Below are 23,022 nucleotides of genomic sequence, written 5' to 3'. Positions count from 1 at the left end.
TGACTGTCAGTATGGCAGTGAACCTCCAAAAGCTCAGAGCGTTCGTCATTGGTACCAACAGTTCCAAGAAAAAGGTCACCAGCATCACCAGCATCACTTTTTTTTGCGTTGGTATGTTAAGGATTCTGTTTATGTGCCACTCCCAACGACACCGGATGATCTCCAAAATCGCACTGACACCTGACAAGCTCAATCGAGTATGGGATGAGTTTGACTACGGCGTTGATGTTGTCTGAACATCTGGAGGAGGTTCATACTGAGTACTTGCAAAATTACATAATAAATTTTATGCTCATTTACACCATTTACAGTTCACTGCATTGTACTGCAAGTGAAACAAATCATTCTGAAATCGGATCTTTTTGAATTACCCTGTATTGTATCACGGCGTATTGTACTGTATTATTATATATGTATAGAATCTAATTTTATCATATTGTGGTGAAATATATGATATCATGGTGCACTGAATCGTCTCCTAAAGAGTCAAATATTATTATAAAAAGGGTTTCCAAACTCACCCCGTTCTCAAGATGTCTCTCTGCGGACAATTTCACAGTGTTCCTCTTCAGCAAAAGCTCTGGGCCTCTGAGACCACCTAGAGAGTGAGAGCGAGAGAGAGAGAGAGAGAGAGAGAGAGAGAGAGAGAGAGAGAAAGAAAATATATGCTTGGAATTTAATTTGTGCTTAAAGTGACTGATAATAAATAAACTGAGGTTGGCCTAAGGGTGTGTCAATGTTGTTCAGCCCTATCAACTCCCGTTTAAAAGTGAATTTCACTGAATTTCTGCATAATTCAGTGGTTGAGCTGTGAACAAAGTCATTCAGAGTGGTTTGATGTGAAATGGTTCACTGCAGAAAAACAACTCATATTTCACAATGGTGGTGATAGGAACCAGGTGTCGCCAAGACTACAACACAAATACATACTTACTATCCAAAACCACCAGTGAAAGTACACGTCTTCATCTAACGTCGATGATGGTAAAATAGTGGTTAATCTTAAAAATAAGGACTCTTTTGCACACAGCACATTGCATGTATGTACTGTTCCACCATGAATGGATTAAAAAATGTTTAAGGCCAAAACCTAAAATTGTAAACCTATCATAAAATAATGTCTCAGACACCAGGCAGAATATTTAGAACCTATTTGTGTAATAACTTTCTGTGAGGGAGCTTTTAGAGGCATTAAACTCTTCAGGAGGTCTGGTTCCTATCACCACCACTGTGGTAAAGTTTCAGTGAAGTTTCTCTGGAACTGAGTTTTTTACTTCAAATCATTGTGAATGAGTTCCCACATCTTAATGATTTAATTATGATTACAATTCAATGGAAAAAAAAAAATCAATGGAATTTCCATTGAAAATACCCAACTAGGCTATATTAGCGAGTGTTTTCTAGCTAATGCTAAAGCTTCGTTCATTGAAAAAAAAGCTGAATAACTTCATTATCGAACAAACTCTGAGGTAAAACGGTTCTAATAAAGTGGATGCTAAGTTTATATCAAATTATTCCACATGTTGTGCCACCAGACTCGATTCCCCAGCCTGTTTCAACATTGTGATTCTAGTTAGCATCGGTCTCGCCTTCACTCGGCCTCCACTATGGCTCTGTCAGCACAGGTCATGCACTGTGGATTTCCACGGAGCAAGTGACAATGTATGGCTGAGTGACCAGGTGAGAAAAAAGCCCAAAAAAAAACCCTCTACAGCAAACACAGTTACACAACTCCCTCACCAGCATGGTTAGCGCCACTGCTAATGTGGGTTACTAGATAAACTGGCTGTGAGTGAAAAACGTGGGTCACAGTCACACAGTGTTCAGGCCTGCAGGGGGGCTAATCAGAGATTGGCCGATTACACAAGACCGAGGCTTTCAGAGCAGTACAGCATGAACCAGGATTACTGTAATTGTCCATAATTCTGTTTGACAGGGAAAAAAATGAAGTGCCGCTAAGCTACACGCACAGGACTGATATCACTTTCACTGTTGTGTAACAGTGGAGCTTTGTGGCTTAATGGTGACAGAGGATCTTTCATGGAAACTTGACACCACTCAAAGACACGGCTGGAGAATCTTTTTAGAGAAAAAAGACATTTAGCGCTTGTTCTCACTGCGTACAAGAGCTAGAAAAACTGCTAATAGGAGCCTTTAAAGTAATAGCTAGGCTATTTACTCCAGTCGAGGTGAACACACATGTAAAACGTTTAAACATGGATCTCCTTCACAAAAACCTCTTTAATTAAAAGAAAATTAATAAAAATCTGTTTAGAAAACAGAATTTTTGGCTATCCCAGCCCACCAGACCCTGATAGCAGGAGGATAGTGGACCACTGTCGGCCCACTGATGGCAGAGCTGGTGGTCCACTGGCGTTTTGCTCAGCGTTTTCCAGGTGGTCCACCAGTGGTTACGCAGTGTAATAGACAAAATCCCACTTATCATCACTCATTTTCCATTTACAGTCTAGTTTACTGATTTTTCCTTCTTCCTTTCTTTAGTTATACTTTGTAAATTAGTTTAGTAAATAATTTTAATCCAGCACAGTGTCAGCAACAACACTTTCTATAAAATCATTTTATATCAGGCCTAGTATTTTTTAAGTAAGTTTATTTTCCAAAATTAAAGTCTCTGTGCATTTAAAGTCGGTTTGAGGACATTAAAAACTAGTTAGAGCTCATATGCAGGACAGTAGTCTGGGTGGTCTGAGGTTGGACCAGCTGTGGCAAACAGCCAGTGGGGTGCCGACCTTATTAAGCTAGCAGACTGATATCTGCTTGCTATCTGGGTAAGTACACTTTACATTAAATATAATCATCAAAATACTTCAAAACTCTTATTCGTTTGACATTAATGTGTGTTTAACATCTAATGCTTAAAACAATTCATTCATGATAGATTATGAAAAATGTACATTATTATTTTGACAATCACATTTCCTGGAGATCATATGAAGACGAAAATGATGATGTTGTGGCAACTTACAAGGTCACCTTGAAAGTACAACTGTGTTACCTGAAATTTCAAATTGAATGAAAGTACAGCTATGAGGCTAATGTAGCTAGCAGCCAGCCTGATAGCGAGCATATATCGGTCCGCTGGCTTGATAAGTTCGGCACCCCGCTGACTATTTGCCACTGCTGGTCCACCCTCGGACCACCCAGACTATTGTTCTGCATACAAGCTCTAACTAGTTTTTAATCTCCTCAAACAGATATTAAATGCACACAGACTTTTATTTTGAAAAATAAACTTAGACAAATATTACAAACAAATGAGAGAGAGAAAAAAATAATGACTAGGCCTGATATAAAATGATTTTATAGAAAATGTTGCTGCTGAAACTGAACTAGATTAAAATTATTTATTAAACTAATTTACAAAGTGTAACTAAAGAAAGGAAGGAAGGAAAAATTAGTAAATTGGACTGTGAGTGGAAAATGAGTGTTAAGTGGAATTTTGTCTAATACCATGCTTAACCACCAGTGGACCGCCTGGAAAACGCTGAGCAAAACGCCAGTGGACCGCCAGATTTGCCATTAGTGGGCCAACAGTGCTCCACTATCCTCAGGGCAATGGTTATTCCACACTGATCATCATCGCCTGAACTATATATTATAAATCACACTGAGATAAATAATCTAATAATCGACATACTGTCATCTAAAAAATGGATGAAATGTCTGTCACACAGCTAAAAACAGTGGTAGCATATTAGCCTACTTCCATTTCTTGTTAGCCACATTAGGCTCGTAGCTTCAGTGCAGAACTAAAGAAGTAAACTTCAGATACCAAACGTGTCCGAGTTGATCAATCACATTTGGAGGAAAAGGGGAAAATTCTGTACATATTTATTGTCCTGAACTTCTTTATCCTGAGGCATTCGGCCTGTTCTCATTGCGTAAAAGGCTAAAAGCATTAGCAAACCTGCAAACAGACGGCTCTTAAAACAAACTCTCTGATTCTCAGCGGCTTATGACCGAGGCCAAAGCCTTCTAGCTTTCATGGAAATGGGCATTAGTCTAGCGACAGCTGTAGTGGACACTGTCCACCAGCCCAGTGTGAGCAGAAATTCATCTGGACACCCACAGCACTTTCCTCAGGAGGTGCTTAGACAACACTGAGCTAATGTGTAAGTATGAGTTTAATGTTTGGTTTATAAACTCTGTTTTTTCTTGGAAACGAAATGAAATGGAAGCGCTGACCCATCCAGCTGTGTGTGTGTGTGTGTAATGTACATCCTAGTGCTTGGCACAAGAGGGTGGTGTGGGTTGACACACACACACACACACAGTGGTCAGAGCTGGTCTGTGCTCATTACCCTCAGATGACCCCCTCAGTACAAGGACTTCAGAGCGCCTGTGTGTGTTATCCTAGTAGCTACTGGGCCCAGGGACGAAAATAGGCAAAAATAAGCCACAATATTAGGCACAGATGCTATGCTAATCAAATTTTTTAATCTGGATTTACACCAATCTTGAATTCCTAATATTCTCTAGAATGCTATTCCAGAGCTCTCTCTCTCTCTCTCTCTCTCTCTCTCTCTATATATATATATATATATATATATATATATATATATAACAATTAAATATTCACACCTGAGATATTTTAAAGGATTATTTTATGATCTATTTAAACCCAAAGCATTAATTGAGACATAATCCTGATAGCAAGAGGATAGTGGACCACTGTCAGCCCACTGATGGCAAAGCTGGCGGTCCAGTGGTGTTTTGCTCATCATTTTCCAGGCAGTCCACTGGTGGTTAAGCATAGTATTAGACAAAATTCCACTTACTATCACTCATTTTCCACTCACAGTCCAATGTACTTTTTTCCTTCTTTCTTTTCTTTAGTTATACTTAGTATAGTAGTTTAGTAGGTAATTTCAATCTAGCAGTTTCAGCAACAACATTTTCTATAAAATCATTTCATATCAGGCCTAGTCATTATTTTTTCTTTCTCAGTTTGTAATATTTGTCTTAGTTTTTTCTCTAAAATAAAAAGTCTGTGCATTTAAAATCTGTTTGAAGAGATTAAAGATTAGGTAGAGCTTGTATGCAGGGCAGTAATCTGGGAGGTCCGAGGGTGGACCAGCAGTGGCGTACAGTTAGTAGGGGTGCCGACCTTATCAAGCCAGCAGACCGATATATGCTCGCTATCTGGGAAACTAAATATATATAAAATTATCATATCCCAAACCTGTAAATTTCAACTTGTGAAAATTACACTAAATATTTTTGGTTTTTTTTCTCCTTTAAAAAACATCCTTTGTATTTCTTTTAAAGTGAAAATACTTCATCATGAGTTTCATTTTTAAACAAAAAATGCTGTCCCCAATTTCCATGTCACTACCGAAACACAGAGTTTTAGATTGTAGGCAGGGCCTTATTTTAGCCACGCCACTGCATTTTAGAGCAGGAAGTGAGGCTGCATCCCTGTCCCTCATGACCACATGGTGAGCAGTTAGATCCCACTGTTTTGAAGTAAATGTGTCCCAAAGTCTGGAAATCACTACTGAAGAATTGTCAGTCCCGAAACATTTTTTTTGCAATTAGGTAATCTTTTGTGTTTTAATGAAAAATATAAAGACTTTATGTGTGTATAACTGTTCACAGCTGTGTTTGCTAGTCATGTACTGGCCATGTTTTTGAGTTCTGCTCAAAATGAGCTAAAATTGTCACAAAACAGTCACACCTGAAACATTTGGTAAAGTTTCGGTAGTGTTATGATTGCTTTGGTAGTGACAAAATGGAAAGTTCTATCATTTGTTTAAATAAAATAAACACACTTAAGGTAAAGGGTCACTCAAAGCAAAAGGATTTTAGTCTAAAGTCCAAGTCAGTTAAAAGTCCGAAATGGATTTTCAACTCTGACTGCATGTAGATATATCTTAGCATGTCTGCTACATGGACAAAATACACTAAATAGCCAAAAAAAACCTCAAATTTGTCCAGACTTACATCATGTTCCTTAACAGCTCAACACGGTTTGAGCGCAGTACTAAACTAAAGAAGGAAACTTGAGACACCAAACATGTCTTGGTTGATCAGCATCAAGAGGGAAACTGTGTAAAAATGTTTTTTGGCTGAACCATCGCATTAACACACTGCATCCCGACATAACCTGGCGATATAATCTGTGTAAACCCCCTCCTTCCGCTGCCTTGTTGGTCAAATAGCTGTACCCATATTGACTCCGCACTGTCTGGCATGCGAGTGTGTGACTGAATGGATGACTGCCTTGGCAATGCACAGCGTCCGGATGCGGTCCAACCTCCATATGGCTGTACACAGCCTGCCTGAATGAGAACATGTCCTCAGTAGATTTTTCCTGGTTAAACAAAATCCTGTTTCATTAAACACTCATGCAGATCGTCCACAGACAGCTAATATTGCATGTCGCCCTCTATGAATAGAGCTTCGGAAGAGACAGCCATTCCAGTCATGCATGTAATTAAACATCCCAGGGCCACTGCTCAGCACCTGAATTTTAACAGGGTGCATTGAGCCATTTTTCTAGACACTGAGTGGGCCTAGCTTTGGCCATAAAAGCAACACCAATGAAGATTCCTCTGTCACAATTAACCTTTTGTTGGGTGATTTAATTTAACTAGGGTCACCAAAAGCCATGAACCATAAAATGTTTACTTTCTGCATTCTCCAAAACATCAAAACTCAGACTCCAAACTCCTAAACTCAATCCCCCACATTTAACCCCCCAAACTCAATCCCCAAACCTAGCCCCCAAATCCATCTCCCAGCTCCCCACTCTTTCATTCCTTGCGTTTACTCTGAAAACTAAACTCAGCTCCACGACTCAACCTGCCAGGCTAAACCCCTCAAACTCAACCTCCCAAAGTCAACCTCCTAAAGTATACCTTCTAAAGTCAACCTCCCAACCTCCCAAGTCAATCTCCCAATGTCAGCTTCCCATCCTTCTGAAGTCTACCTCTCAAACTCAACTTCCCAGACTTCTGAAACCTTCCAAAGTTACCCTCCTAAGGGTACCCTCCCAAACTCAACCATTAAAACTCAACTCCCTAAACTCAACCTCCCAAAATTAATCCCCCAACCTCCCAAACTCAACCCTGAAAAGTCAACCACTAAAAGTGTGACTCCCCGAACTCAACCTCCCAACTTCCAACAGTTAATGTCCCAAACTCAATCCTGAAAACTCAACCCCCAAAACTCAACCACTGAACCTCAACTCCCTAAACTCAACCTCCCAAACTCAACTTTACAATCTCCCAAATTCCCAAACTCTACCTCTCAACCTCCAAAAATGTCCCTAAACTTAAGTCTGAAAACTCAACTTCCAAAGTTCAACCACTTAAACTCAACTCCATAAACTCAACCTCCCAAAATCAACCTCCCAGTCTCCAAGTCAGCTTTCCAATATCAGCTTCCCAAACTCAACCCTGAAAACTCAACCACTGTATTTCAGCTCCCTAAGCTGAACCTCTTAAAATCAACTTTACAATCTCCCAAATTCCCAAACTCTACCTCTCAACCTCTGAAAATGTCCCTAAACTTAAGCCTGAAAACTCAACTCCCCAAAGTTCAACCACTTAAACTCAACTCCCTACTCAACCTTCCAAAACTAACCTCCCCGTCTCCCAAAGTCAGCCTCCCAGTGTCAGCTCTCTAAACCCAACCCTCCAAAGTCAACCTCCCAAAATCAGTCTCCAACCTCCCAAACTCAACCCTGAAAACTCAACCACTGAATTTCAGCTCCCTAAACTCAACCTCTCAAAATCAACTTTATATCTCCCAAATTTCCTAACTCTACCTTGCAACCTCCAAAAGTTAATGTCCCTAAACTTAAGCCTGAAAAGTCAACCCCCAAAACTCAACCACTGAAACGCTACTCCCTAAACTCAACCTCCCAAAATCAACTTCCCAGTCTCCCAAAGTCAACCTCCCAAACTCTTCTGAAAAACTCAATTACCTATACTCAACCTCTCAAACGCCCAAACTCCCTCAAACCTCCCAAGCTCTCAAATTTAATCTTCCGAGGTCAACCTCTCAAACCTAACCTCTAAACTCAATCTTCTAAACTCAAACTTACAAACCACAATCCTTAAATCTCACATCCTGAGCAAAAACCCACAGTAGGTCAACTGAGCTGACAGCGCTACCACAATGTATTTTTTTGCTTCCCCTCTTTGTGTCTCCCACCTGTTTCGTGGTTGGGCGCTTGATCGTGGCGGAGGAAGAATCGAACCTCAGCCCTCTGCTGCCCCCAGCGCTGCAGCACCTCAATCATCCTCTCACTGTCACCAATCACACGCTCTGTTATAAAAAGAGATGGCAAATTGTTAAAAGCACATATTTAAACCCTTTTGGCCTGAAGGTGGCTTAAACACTTAAAAGGTGTGAGTGAGGATGAATGCTGACATCATGACAGGCGAGAAAATGGTGGGCTGTGGCATTAAACCTAAAATACTTAAGAATATTCGCACAAATAAAAACTATTACAACCAACAAAGAAAGAATGTTTACTTTGTACACATTTCTCTAAAAGTTAAGGTCACTGAGATGCTGTGATGGGCTCAGGAAACCAGGCCTTGATCTGTTTGGGGAAACTTTATGGTGAAAGATGCTGTTTAGATAGTTCCAGCTGAAAACCATTTGCGTTTGTTTAGTCAAAGCACTCTTGCCCAGGCCAGCTGGCAGAATGGACCGATTCCAAAAGTTCCTCTTGGGAAATGTGTGGCCTAAAGGTAGATCACTGTGTATGCAGAATAGGAGGGTAATAACTAGATACATAAAGTCAGTTGCGTGTATCCAAACACAACTCTGAAAACATTTTCAAAGTCATTTTAGGTCATTTTATTTATTATGACTTTTTGAAAGGCCAAACTTTTGACAGGCAATATAAAATCAAGTTTACATAATTTTCCACTTAATCCAGATGCAGCCAAGAAGTGTTTGGAGTCCAAATTTTGCTTCTTTAGCTTAGCGCTGGAGCTGAGAAGCTAACATTGCTATTCTAGAAGTCAATAATCACCCAAATCTTTTCTCTAAATACAGTTTTGTTTTTTTTATTTAATATATTTCCAATGCATCATCACAAAATCACACATAATGTTTTTTGACTTTGTACATATAAATATCAACCAAAAATATGTATTTACAAGCATAAACAAAGATTTTAAAAATGTAATTTTTTGAGAGTAAAAAAAAACAAAAAAACAAATTGTTGGCAATTATAGCTTAGAGACCTCTATGGTAACATTGTGGCACAGTTCTGGCTTGCTCCTTTTGGCAAACCATCCACAATTACCTACGGTTACGAGGGTCCCTCTGATAGACATGCAATTTCAAAATCCTCCGTAAATGTTCACTGGGATTTCAACTCAGGAGATTAAAGATTTGTTTCGCAGAAAAGCCACCCATATCTTGATGCTCTTACCTTCATACGTGACTGTGGGTATAGTGTTCTTGGGACCATACAAGCTATTTGGGTGACTACTGACTTTTACTGTTTGCTAGCAATGTGAGGTGCATAGCTATAATTCTAAAAAAGCTAAATTTGCACACTAAACCTGCTTGCTGTCACTGTTAAATGACTTCATCTAGTGGAAAATTGTGTAATTCTTTTAAAGTCAGCCAAAAATAGCAAGAAGGAAGGATTTTGTGTCTGGGGACCGCAGTATTTTGTGTTCTATAAACACTGGTGGTAATATCAGGGGGCCACTCACCTGAACCTCTCCAGGTTTCCGCAAGGTAGCAATCCGTCTCGCCGGGCTCTTTGCACAGGTCCACCACGTCCCGACACAGTGTCTCCGGGGTAACAGGCACTTCTGTGTAGTGCTTGTCATTGTTGCTGAGGTACACGGTCAGGAACATCTGTCACACACAAACAGAATACAGCACATGATCTTCTGCCTTCCTCTGCTTATTTTGTGGTGATCCAGTGACTTTATCGACGGTACTGTGCAAAAGTCAGAGACCATCCTTTATGTATTTCATTTCTATTCAAAACAGCCATTAAGCACAAGTTATTCATTTTTCAGGAGATATTTGTGAGATATGAGATAAGCCACTTGCATAAAGAAAGAGAAAGTCAAAGGTGAAAAAAACAAAACTGGAGTTCAAAAAAAATATTAAAAGCTCCAAATGAAAATGTGACTCCTAACAACCACCTGGAAGACCCGGTAGACACCAAAACAGAATTATACATTGTTTTTTTTTTTAATGTGTGAACTTGAACTTGACCTTGAAAAGTCATCTCCGTTACAGCTTGAGCCCATCTCTTGGGGTCCGAAAGCAGGTCAAGCCTATAATATTTAATGTTCAGATAAATCAAATAATGTCGTGAACCTAAAAAAACGATGTGTATTCTTGTTAAAAATGTCTTTTTTTGACTGAACCCTCTCTACTATCTGCTCCCATTAGCATGACTGATCCTACTGAACATCATACAATCAATATGACCTCCTACTGTCTCCAATGACAAATCCCACCCGCATGGATCCATCACTCCCTCAGTCTATCATTCAGTCACTCAATCACTACAGTTTCTCTACAGCTGTGCAGCAGGGGTCTCGAGTGAGATGTTCTGCTCTAAAATAAGAAAATCCACCGTAGATGACGTATCTTGAAGGTGGGGTGAAGGTTTCCCGCCAGTTGGCTAACGCAGAAGGAAGCCAGGTAGCTTGCTGGCTAACGTTGCTGCTAGGAAGCTGAACATCTTACCGCAGTGGTAACTCAGTGCTTCAGTAGTTCTCAAATCATTACAATAGAGAGGCTTATAATCTGATTACTCAAACGTCAGAAATGACTCGACATGAGGAGCACAACAAACTAAAACTAAAGCTAAGCTAAAACTAAGCTAAAGTTAGCAAGGTCTACCTCACCACGTAGACACTTTACCTCAGTTTAGCTTCTTTTTTTGAGGAAAAAAGGGTAAAAAACTGGTCTCCGGTGTCTATTTTGTGCTGAATAAAGACGGAACTGCTGTTTTCAATGCGCTTTTGTTCAAAAACTGAGGTAAACGTTACACTAACGTTAGCTTGGTTGTATTTCTTAGCCCATATCTCAGTGGCTAGGCTAGCAGTAAGGATGACACCACAGGGACTTCCAGTGGTTGCATCCTGGGTATTGTAGTCGGAGAACAATGATGAAGGAATAAATAAAAATTATATCTGCTTTATTTTCACGTGACCACTGTGTTTCAAGATTACGGCTAAAATATCCGGTTTATTATAGCGCAGAGTTCAACCTGCTAGCTTGAGGCTAACATACCTTGATGAGGAGCATCGTAGCTCTGGTTTAAAAATAGACTTCTACATTGGGCACTGCTGCGTAACAGCATTGCTTTATGGTTTTTCCACCTGACTTTTGGTGCAAACATAATTAAAAAGTTTAAATGAGTTTAAACTTTATTAGCGTGACTTTATTAGCGTGTGTAATCGTTGTAGGCGAAATAGGTTTTTCTGGATTTCTCTCCTGCAGGTTCAGGTTTCTGTCGACTGATCGATTACAAACATCGGCGTGGCTTTCAAGCATCCCATTAATAAAGATTTGATATATTTTTATTGATTTCCACATTTGTGTCATGTCAGGACGTCATTAGCATTTAACATATTGCCTGCTCTATTTATAAGGTTACTCAAAGAATCATAAGGCATAAGAATAAGTGGATACATTCGTAAATTCTGCCAAACTGACGAGGCTGAGGGACACAATGCTGCAGGGCTGAACGATTTGGGGAAAATATCTAATCGCGATTTTTCTAACTGCAATTTAAATTGTGATTTTTTTCTATAAACTGAGATTCAGGCCTGATTTATTTTGGCCAAGAAAACCAGAATGTCCACCTTTTCTGGCTTGAGGCTCGACCCCTGAACGTACTGTGCCAAACCGCCAGTAAGCTGTGGTTGTGATGTCACAACACATGGAGGTTTGGTTGCCTCTGATTGGTCTAACTCATCCACAGGCAGCTCATAAGCTCTTATTAGGTGCAGCTTCCTCTCTTAAAACTTAAATTTTTGCTATTGTGCTCACTTAAAGATGGTTTTTCAAGGGTTCTTTAGTAAGGACAATGGTTCTGTGTAGAACCATGAACACTCAATGTTCCATTTGCATGCTTAAGAAGTTCTTTGAATGGTTCTTTAGATTTATAGTGAATGTGTTATAGATGGCTCCATATAGCACCTTTTTGAGAAAGGTTTATTTTAGCACCAAAATGTTCTACTGTTGCAAGCTTGATGTTGTAAACAACAGAAGAACCCTTTTTGGTGCTACACAGAACACATCAATCTGAAGAACCATTTCACCATGCAGAGAACCATTTAAGCATACAAATGGGACATTGAGTGTTCATGGTTCTATAGAGAATGGCTGTCTTTACTAAAGAACCATCTGTTTTGGGGAACCTTAAAGAACTCTCTTTTTTAAGAGTGTAGGCTATGATTTAAAACTGCAGCTTAAATTGCGATTTCAATCTAAAAGCGATTAATCTTTCAGCCCTACAATGCTGTGCCAAACAATACCACACAACACAACAGACATATTAAAATGGGCCAGTTTGAGGCCAGAATGCCCCTTTAAGTTTGCCTAAATGTGAACTCGAGACATCTAAGAAACCCATTTCCTAGAACAGGCCACTCGAACGCGGCTCACGGCTCTCCGGTATCTCTCCGTGAGCTCGCTGTATTAAAACAAGGCCGAAAACGTGGCGGCTTCCTCTCTTGGCTCGGACACAGGCTATCGCAGATGGCCGTCATGTTGAGAGGTTTTCGGACCCAAAAATAAAACACAGCGAGGGGTGATTTGTCAGCGGAGACAAAAAGAGGTCGTAATTGATTGTGTGATGTACAGCGGGAGCATGGTGGTGGTGGGAGGAGTTTGAGTTTAGGAGCATCTCAAATTATATTTCTACAGCAAAAAATAAAATCTACCTAATAAATAATGGTTTCGCTTTCTGTTTATGCTGAATTATTGAATTACTGGCAGAACTGTTTATACACTTGGCAACATCTGCGCTTGGAAAAGCTTTTAAAGGGCCTGTGTGCTAAATTTTTCCAGCATTTTATTTTTTAATTAAATGTCCACTTTCAGTGTTTGTGTGGGCAGTCATGATTCATTTCTACCTGACCATTTTCCAACCTTTCTTTAAAACTTTAAACAAGTAAAAAAAACCAATTAAATCATTTTTTGTTGATTTTCTGAGTGAAAGAAACATCCTGTACAGGGAACCTATTTAATTAAGGCATTTTCTGCTGATTTTAAAGAACAATTTTAGTGTGAGTTTAAATAAATCATAAAATATAAAAATAACTCTTGCGCAGGCTGCATTTTATGTATTTAAACGTCACTGTGCACTAAAATGTGCAGGTTGTTCTCTGTAGAGGAACATAAAAGATCAAAAAAGTGTTTCCTGGGGTGCCAAAACCTTTGCTCCATTTTGGCTACGTTTACATTCCAAGCCTCGTTGCTCAAATCCGTTTTTTGCTTAAATCCGAGCTCTCTGACACGATGCTTCACACTCGTTTAGCTAAGTGACTCAAATCTGTCATTAATGTGATAAACCGACGTTCTGAAATGACCTGCATGACCACATCCTACTCAGTAACATCACCTGAATGAATCACGTTCATCATCTGCACAAATTAACGAGCAGAACGAGCTTCGCTGAGAAGATCATTAACTCTGATCAGCTCTCAGCTTCATTATTAGAGCGAGACGAAGGAGAAAAAGGTGAGATGAGCTGCTTTTCCACCGTTTACAGGCTTTAACTTCTGTTCTGCGTTGTTGCCATGGTAACGTTGAATGATGGTCACGCGCAGTGGGGAAAAAAGCACATGAATTCCGATCGGAGCGTCACATTATGGTCGCATGGCCATGAATCGGATACGTATCCGATCTAGGACCACATGTGAAAGTGCCTCAGGTCGGACTTGAAAAGATCAGATTTGTGTCCACACAGCCCTGAAAACATCAGATCTGAGTCACATTAGGGCAAAAAATCAGATATGTGCCACTTAAACCTGCTAATGTGAACGTAGCCTTTACAAGAGGCTTGAAGGCATTCTTGGTTGGTCACATTAACCTGGTAACGTGAACAGCACCTTTGTGTCTAGTTCAAAAAGTAACCCAGGGTGACTTCGGCAGTTTCTTTCAGAAACGTTGATCTTTGGAAGGTTAGGTTGTTTGTAACAGGGTTTATGGTTATGACATCACAACCATGATGAACAGAAATGGGCTGTTAGTGATGGCACGCTTCGAGAATTTTAACCATGTCTATAGAGTTTAGAAAACTCTTATTTATAGAAAGCAAGGAGAATTCTGCTTTTTCTCTGATATGGCCCTTTAATGAATTGAGAATTCACCCTTAAGTGAAACGTCCTCGGTAGAGCGGAAGTAAACATCATCCTCATCGACAGAGAGCCGGATCGATCGGACGCTCTCAGCACGGCGCTCGCACTCGCACCACAAGCCCAGTTATTATCACCGCTGATTGAGTGTGAAGACACGCAGCAGAGTGTGAGGGTGTGCGTGGGCTGGTACGACAGATGGGCCGAGCGAGGACAGAGAGAGAGAGAGAGAAAGAGAGAGTTATAAAGAGCGAAAGACAAAGAGAGAGAGAGGAAGAGTTGCAGAGAGCGAGAGACACAGAGAGAGACAGTGAAAGAGAGAGGGATGGACAGAGAGAGTAGTAGACAGAGAGAGAAGGAGAAGCAAAATAGAAATAAGAGAGAAAGATACAGAGAGAGAGAGAGAGAGAGAAAAGGTGAGAAAGGAGAGGTAGAAATAGAAGGACAGAAAGAGAAAGAAAGACAGAGGAGAGAAAGAAAAGGAGAGAGAGGAGAGAGAAAAGGAGAGAGAGGAGAGAGACAAGGAGAGAGAGACAGAGTGAAAGAGAGAGGGATGGACAGAGAGATAGAGAGATTAAAATATATATATAGAGTAGTAGACAAATAGAGTAAGAGAGAGAGGGGAGAAGCAAAAGAGAAGAGAGAGAAAGTTACAGAGAGTGAGAGAGAAAGTGAGAAAGGAGAGAGATAGAAAGATAGAGCAAGAGAGACAGAGAGAAAGAAAAAGAGAGAGAGAGGAAGAGAGAGAAAGAAAGAGTGTTATAAAGAGCGAGAGACAGAGAGAGAGGAAGAGGTACAGAGAGTGAGAGACATAGAGAGAGAGACAGCGAGTGAAAGAGAGAGGGATGGACAGAGAGATAAATAGAGGGATTAAAATATATATAGAGAGAGTAGTAGACAGATAGAGTGAGAAAAAGAGGAGTAGCAAAAGAGAGAAGAGAGAAAGTGAGAAAGGAGAGATAGAGAGAAAGACAAAAAGGAGAGAGAAAGAGAGAGAGACTGACAGAGAGAGAGAGAGGGATGGACAGAGACATAAACAGAGGGATTAAAATATATAGAGAGAGAGTAGCAAAAGAGAAAAGAGAGAAAGTGAGAAAGGAGAGATAGAGAGAGAAAGACAAAAAGGAGAGAGAGAGAGAGAGAGAGACAAAGAGAGAGAGAGAGTTAGAGAATCGGATATGTATCTGATCTAGGACCACATATGAAAGTGCCTCAGGTCGGATTTGAAAAGATCAGATTTGTCCACACAGCCCTGAAAACATCAGATCTGAGTCACATTAGGGCAAAAAATCTGATTTGTGCCGCTTCAACCTGCTAATGTGAACTCAGCCTATGTGTCTCGTTCAAAAAGTAACCCAGGGTGACTTCAGCCGTTTTTGTCCGATACGTGGATCTTTGGAAGGTTATGTGTGAATGTGTTTGTGAGAGAGAGAGAGAGAGAGAGAGAGAGAGACGATAGATACAGAGGGTATGAAAAAGTATGAATGTAGAAGAGATAAATAACCGAAGTAAAAACATGATGATAAATGATAATAGTAGTAGCTGTACAGTAACTACATGCTGCTGCAGGCCTGTTCTCTGTCAATCTTTTGATTCTTCTCATCATTTAATTTCTTAATACAGTATTAATTCATCCTCCACCGCCTTCTCTCTGGACGCAGTACTGTCCACCCTATTAGCTCTGTATAGTGTTGACAACTGACCTAGCCACTAAAAGCAGCAGGCCCTTACAAAGACACGGCAGAGCCCCTAAAGATTGTAATGAATGGTCCCACATGTCCAACTCCAGCGAAAGATACAGACCATATGTATACATACATAGATGCCGATTCAGGTCCAGCCAGGCACGTCAATGGTGCCGCCATTTTGGGGCAGTCAACGTCGCTGCTGGACTGCATTCAGTACCATTACAGAGCGGCAGTTTAAGAAAGATACTGTCCAAAATTACACTGTTTAAAGAATATTACACTCAGAAAGTGAGATAGGATTATATAACGGAGGGAAACGCAGCGATCCACACTCATGTTTGTGTGATGTTTATGTAGATATGGCCGTGTGGTTGGTGAGAACCTGATTGTGAGAACCTGTGGTTGGTGAGAACAGAGAACCTGTTGATGTGATTGTTTTGCTCTGGTTTTATATTAAGCTTATTTCATTTAATAGTCTATTCAGGGGATCTTAACTCTATGTAGTAGTTATTTATTTACAAATCTTCCCAAAATTTGCACCTTTTTATGCCACTTTTGGTGAAAAATGGCAACTTTTTAAAACATTTTTATCTTATAAACTATAAAGACACAAGCATAATATTTTGCTCATTGTCTACTGGGCATGATAACATTATTTCTTGAAAGCACTGGGCAATTCTGAGATGCTCAACTGGGAGGCCTTGCATTGACCGACCCAAATCATAGTCACAAAAGCTGCTATTCAGCTTTACTGTTAATTAAAAGTGCAGCATTTTAGCTTTGGAGAGAGTTCAGGGCAACACTGGGCCAAATGCAATTTCAAAACATCTGCTGCTGGCATATTTCCTCAAACAGTAGCTGGTTTTAAAATATGACCCCTATGTAGGGCTAATGCATTCGTAATGTAACCCAGTCTGACCTCTAGAACGTCTGTTCTCACATACAGCTGCAGATCTGAGAAGCTTTGCGCTCCTCTATTGAACACACACTGATTTTTTAATCTGGGCACTGGATCTAGATCTGTAACCATGGTAACAGACCCTAGCGACTTTCCTTTTTATTCAAATTTTTCGTTCCACCTTAAACGATGCAGCAGTCACATTCTGGCATGTCTAGAACTTCCAGAATGCCATTTTTCTCATCAAATTGGTCCCATCCATAAGAAAATCAAAGCAAGATTGGTTCCTCTGTCGCTTCGTGATTATGCTGAGAGTCTAACATGTTAGGCCTTCTCTTCAGCTCCTGAAGTCCTAACCAATAGGAGAGCTCACTTAGCTACATCTACCTAGATACCACAGAGAACAACAACTCCTGATTGGCCAATTTTTCTTCTGAGCATTTGAAAAACGTAACTCTTTTGTTTCCATCCTAACCTTAACATTAAAACAAGAGTAACACTCTAAAACTTGCAGAGTTTAAATACAAGCACAATTCTTTTAAATAAAAATAAACTAAAAACTATACATATGTATTTATATGTAGTTATGATATAACTGAAGTTTGGGGGGGGCATGGATGAAAACCTTCTTTCTTTCAATCTAACGCCCTACAAATTCATATTCTCTCCTTCCGTTCCCATGATGAAGGGTTCGCAATCCCCATTGCCACCCCATCTCCTCCCTGTTCCTCAGTCCTACATCAGTCCTACTACAGCTATGAGGGGGGTCTGACTCCAGCCCAAGTTCTCAGAGTTCTCCCCTCTCCCTCATACTACCACCACCATTCTGAAGGCATGGTCTGAACTCACAAACCTTCCATTACGCCATCTCTGAAAAGGCCCCGAGGTTTACCTACTGCCACTCAGAGTTGAAGCGAATAACACTGATAATCTTGTAACAGTGGCGCAGTCCAAGGTCTGGGGTGTATCTGACGGTAAGTACAGCCGGGTCTTGTAGTCAACAGGTTGGACGTGGTAGAAATGGGCAGTTATGAAGACCTGAGGGCCAAACTGTTCTAACCAGACACCTCTGAAAGTCTTGGAAGGCTTGAGGGATGCTCCTGGTCAGCAGCGGTGAGTATCTACCGACAGTGGTCCGAGGAGGTTCAACCCAAGAGAGGCGACAGGGTGCCCAAGATTCATCGATGTTCAAGGGCGATAAACGCTATCAGCACATTTTAACAGTAAAAGAGTTGATCAAATAGCTTTAAAAGGGGCTTTAAACTTGTCGTGAACATGCCAATGGTGCTGAATGGTCAGTAATGGTCAGGAGGATTAGCTGGGACTTTACTGGACAGTTATAAGCCCTCTGGATCAATGCGGTCCATTCGGAACACTCTCATGATCTCGGATACTGTATTAGAGCAGAAAAAGACAGAGGACTGTTTTAGAAGTCGTCTAAGAGATTCAGCTTTCACCCTCTTTCCCACGTACTTTATCTCTCAGCCTCGGAGCTTTAGGATATAATGAATGGAGTGACTTAGTATTCGCTTCCCAGAACCTAATCCTCCACAACACGTCCCACTCGAGCTGCCGACATGTCGACATTTTAACCCTTAGAAGTTCATTACTTTTGGTTTGCTATACATTCAATGATTTATATATAATTACATGATTAGTTACATCGATCAGGCATAACATTATGACCACCTCCTTGTTTCTACACTCATTGTCCATTTTATCAGCTCCACTTACTATATAGGTGCACTTTGTAGTTCTACAGTTACAGACTGTAGTCCATCTGTTTCTCTGCATAATTTGTTAGCCCCCTTTTACCCTGTTCTTCAGTGGTCAGGACCTCCATGGACCCTCAAAAAGCAGGTCCTATTTGGGTGGTGGATCATCCTCAGCACTGCAGTAACACTGACGTGGTGGTGGTGTGTTAGTGTGTGTTGTGCTGGTACGAGTGGATCAGACACAGCAGTGCTGCTGGAGTTTTTAAACACCTCACTGTCACTGCTGGACTGAGAATAGTCCACCAACCAAACATATCCAGCCAACAGCGTCCTGTGGACAGCGTCCTGTGACCACTGATGAAGGACTAGAGGATGACCAACACAAACTGTGCAGCAGCAGATGAGCTGTCGTCTCTGACTTTACATCTACAAGGTGGACTGACAAGGTAGGAGTGTCTAATAGAGTGGACAGTGAGTGGACACAGTGTTTAAAAACTCCAGCAGCACTGCTGTGTCTGATCCAGCACAACACACACTAACACACCACCACCACGTCAGTGTTACTGCAGTGCTGAGAATGATCCACCACCCAAAAAGTACCTGCTCTGTGGGTCCATGGAGGTCCTAGTTAACCCCAGCTATTTAGCCTAGGTAGCGACAAAGCTGCGCTACACCATGTTCTCAACCACGTCCTTGACTATCCACACTTGTCAATGCACTCACGTTAAAGCACTCGTGTTTTAGAGTAGCAAAGTATAACATGCTTGTAAATACAAGCAAAACCGTCTCACTGAACTGAATTTGTTAGCATGCATATTTTTTCCGTCTTCTCATGATGTAACGTAACAAATGCCCAAACAGTGATTTCAGTATTTGAGCCTCGAACATAACTGAATCTGTAACCGAGCGCCTCCCCAAGGCCAGCTCTTGAAGCATTTTAAACACACACTCAAGTAGCATATTCTGTACCATGTATGTTGTTTGACAGTGAATCCTTTGGTAAAGCCAAACACTGAAATATTACTGGAGGAGCCTGTTGAGGCAGCTGTATGACAAGCTGTTCGGCCTAAAATTAAACTTTTTACTTCATTCACACTTCCACTTTAAACACAATACAATTTGTAACAACAAACATATGTACATAAGTGGGATCCTGCTGGTGTGGGTTTCCTCTCTTTCAATGATGAAAATTAAGTTCTAACAGCTCTGGAGAAACTTCAGCCAGCTGAACACGGCTTTACAATATCCTACGATTATCCTGTTTATCATTCAAATTACTACTCACTAAGCCGTTTCATAGAGAATGTAAGTTTTAATAAATGATTTTTGTTAATTGAGTTATCGATCTAATCGAGTAATTGTGACAGCCCTCATCTTTCCCTACTAGTTTTCAATTGTTAATGAATTATGATGAAAAATATGCCACGCTTTTGTTACAGAATTTGTTGGGAGAATATTGGTCCCAATAAAATATTGGTGTGTGTGGTGAGTATGTTTCATCCCATCCCCCTCCGCCTGATACGTGTAAGTAGGACATATGGGTCAAAGGCTAGCAGCATGAAAAGCTCCCCAGCATTGCTGGACAAAGCTGGGGCTTCCTGAAAAGCGGCTCTACAAATCCGCAAAAGGACTGTCTTCCCGGAAAAGCCTGAGGGTCATTCTGTTCCGAGTGTGAGGTTGTTCTGCTTACAGCCCTTGAAAGTGATGGTTTGGCAAAAAATGTAATAAAAAAGAACAAAAAAATCCCACAATTTTGAATTATTCAAAATATTTAGTGTGTTTAAAAAAAATGCATTTTTACAGAGCTTTTATTATGCAATACACAAATTGCTTCTAAAATACATTACCATGCTGCACAATACTACCTACATTAAAAAAAAAATCACACAGAAAAAAATTGCTAGAATTTATAAGCAATAAGAAAAAAGTCATTTCAGCATGTCTGCTTGAATAACATAAGCCCCGCCCACTCATTCTGATAGGATCCACCCCCATGCCTAGTTTGGTCACTGACAGTGTGCTTCACTTCTCAATTTATAAGTGCCTTCAGGAAAAAGAGCTCAGTCATTTGAGTATGGGCTCCTAAATACAGTCGTGTGCAAAAGTATGGGTGCCCGAATAGTCGAATTCCATCTTTTGTCGAAGTGAAAATAAGCATAAATCCTCTACAGAGTACACACTTTTGCACATTTTAATACATAATTACTGTTTATTTGCTGAATTTAACATACTGGAGAAAAGAATAATAATAAAATGCGGCCTGTGCAAAAGTTATGGCACGTTTATATTTGAGCTTTTATTATTTTCCCAATATGTTAAACTATATAAATACAAATTGTGCACAGAAATTAGCACAAAATGGCATATTTAAGTCTTGTTGTAAAGTATGTGCTAACTTATTTTCACTTATATGACTGGGGTGTGCGCAAACTTCACACGACTGTAGCATAAGCCCCCAAGTTCACTGCTTTGTTTTTAGATTGTTTAATACTGTTTTGAAACCATTACACCCATTTCAGGACTCTCTCAGTGCTGACTAAAATAATCTAAAAATATATATATTTTTTCTTAAATGGAGTCTTGAGCTCTCTAAAAGCTGCTGTCAGAGCCTCTGAACAAACACATGGCATAGGAATGGCCCCAGCGCTGAGTCACAGGTGTAACCAGACACTGTTGACATGGTGGCTAGGGTTAAACAAAGTGGCAATACAGCATGTTTGAATAGTCAAACTCACCACTGCAGGCTTGTCTTCATTGGAAGACGTCAGCAGACAGAGCACGAGGCTCTTCAGTATTTACACAGCAAGTCTACGTCTGTTCTCATCTGAACGACGCACCTGGGCCAGTTTAACAAATACTTACAATTTACAATTTCCCCTTATCCTAAATACAACCAGCAGAAACCAACACCAGACCAGCATAGACCAGTATAAACCATCTTAGACCAGCATAAACCAGCTTAGACCTGCATAAACAAACACTAGACCAGTACAGATCAGCATAAACCAGCACCAGACAAACACAGACCATTCTAAACCAGCTTAGACCAGCATAAACCCGCTCAGACCAGCCTAAATTAGTATAACCCATCTTAGGCCAGTATAAACACACACCATACCAACATAGACCTTTATAAACCAGCTTTGACCAGTATAAACCAAAACCAGACCAGAATAGGTCAGCTCCATCCCAGCACAGACCAGTATAAGCCAGTTTAGACCAGCATAAACCAGCACCAGACCAGCCTAAACCAGCATCAGACCAGTCTTAATCAGTATAACACATCTTAGGGCAGTATAGGCTCACACCATACCAACACAGACCTTTATAAACCATCTTAGACCAGCATAAACCAACACCAGGCCAGCCTAAATCAGTATAACCCAGTTTAGGCCAGTATAAACACACACCATACCAACACAGACTTTTATAAACCAGCGTAGATCAGGATAAACCAAAACCAGACCAGCATAGGTCAGCTCCATACCAGCACAGACCAGTATAAACCAGTGTAGACCAGCATAAACCAACAGTAGACCAGCATAGATCAGCATAAACCAGCACCAAAGCAGTACAGATCAGCATAAACCAGCTTAGACCAGCATAAACCAGCTTCGTACCAGCATAGACCAGTATAAACCATCTTAGGCCAGCATAAACCATCTTAGACCAGCCTAATCCAGCACCAGACCACTCTAAATCAGTATAACCCATCTTAGGCCAGTATAAACCCACACCATACCAACACAGGCCATTGAACCAGCTTAGATCAGCATGAACCAGCTCCATACCAGCACAGACTAGTATAAACCAGCACCAGACCAGCCTAAACCTGCACCAGACCAGCCTAGACTGGCACCAGACCAGGCTAGACCAGTTTAGACAAGCTTAGATCAGTTTAGAATGCATGTTTTTCCCAGCAGAGAAAATAAACTCACGCACACCTAGACTTGGCGTAGCCGAACAGCTGCAGGGACGATAAAATGAACGATTTCAATGGCGCACGTGTTTCCAGTTATAAGCTTATAAGCCACACTTATCATGTAAAAACAATAAAACCAGAATAAAATCCCATAAAAACACTGCCTGGTTTACCCACCACCTTGACAAGCTGCTAACAGGCTAACAGGCTAATCCAGTAACATTCATAGTTATCTTTAAGTCTGAAAAGAGGGATTAATGTAAAACTACAACATTACTTGACCTTTTTTCTTTATTTATTTTTAATTTCAGTTTAAACCAAGACAGTAAAACAGGCCTATGGACTTCACAAGTGTGGAGAACGAAGGCTAGATTGAATTCAGCTAAGCTAACACTGGCTGTAAATGACAAACAGAGGAAAATCAAACTAAATCGAAGAAGGTCCCACGGCTAACATACAATTTAGGCTTGAA

General features: G+C 40.6%; 1 protein-coding gene across 2 annotated transcripts in view; it reads right to left on the bottom strand.

The window, feature by feature from the left end:
• tp53bp2b (tumor protein p53 binding protein, 2b) overlaps positions 1-23,022 on the bottom strand; it is a 58,848-nt gene that overhangs the window by 22,750 nt on the left and 13,076 nt on the right. For both annotated transcript variants that reach the window (XM_036565215.1, XM_036565217.1), the window contains exons 2-4: positions 9,708-9,855; positions 8,182-8,295; positions 522-598 (exon numbers count right to left, since the gene is read on the bottom strand). In XM_036565215.1, coding sequence (XP_036421108.1) covers positions 522-598; positions 8,182-8,295; positions 9,708-9,855 — 339 coding nt within the window. The remainder of the gene's footprint in view (positions 1-521; positions 599-8,181; positions 8,296-9,707; positions 9,856-23,022) is intronic.

The sequence above is a fragment of the Colossoma macropomum genome, unplaced genomic scaffold (assembly GCF_904425465.1).
Source record: "Colossoma macropomum unplaced genomic scaffold, Colossoma_macropomum, whole genome shotgun sequence".
In the NCBI taxonomy this organism is placed as follows: domain Eukaryota; kingdom Metazoa; phylum Chordata; class Actinopteri; order Characiformes; family Serrasalmidae; genus Colossoma; species Colossoma macropomum.
Note: the sequence above shows the minus strand (reverse complement) of the source record. Positions and strands in the feature narration are given on the sequence as shown.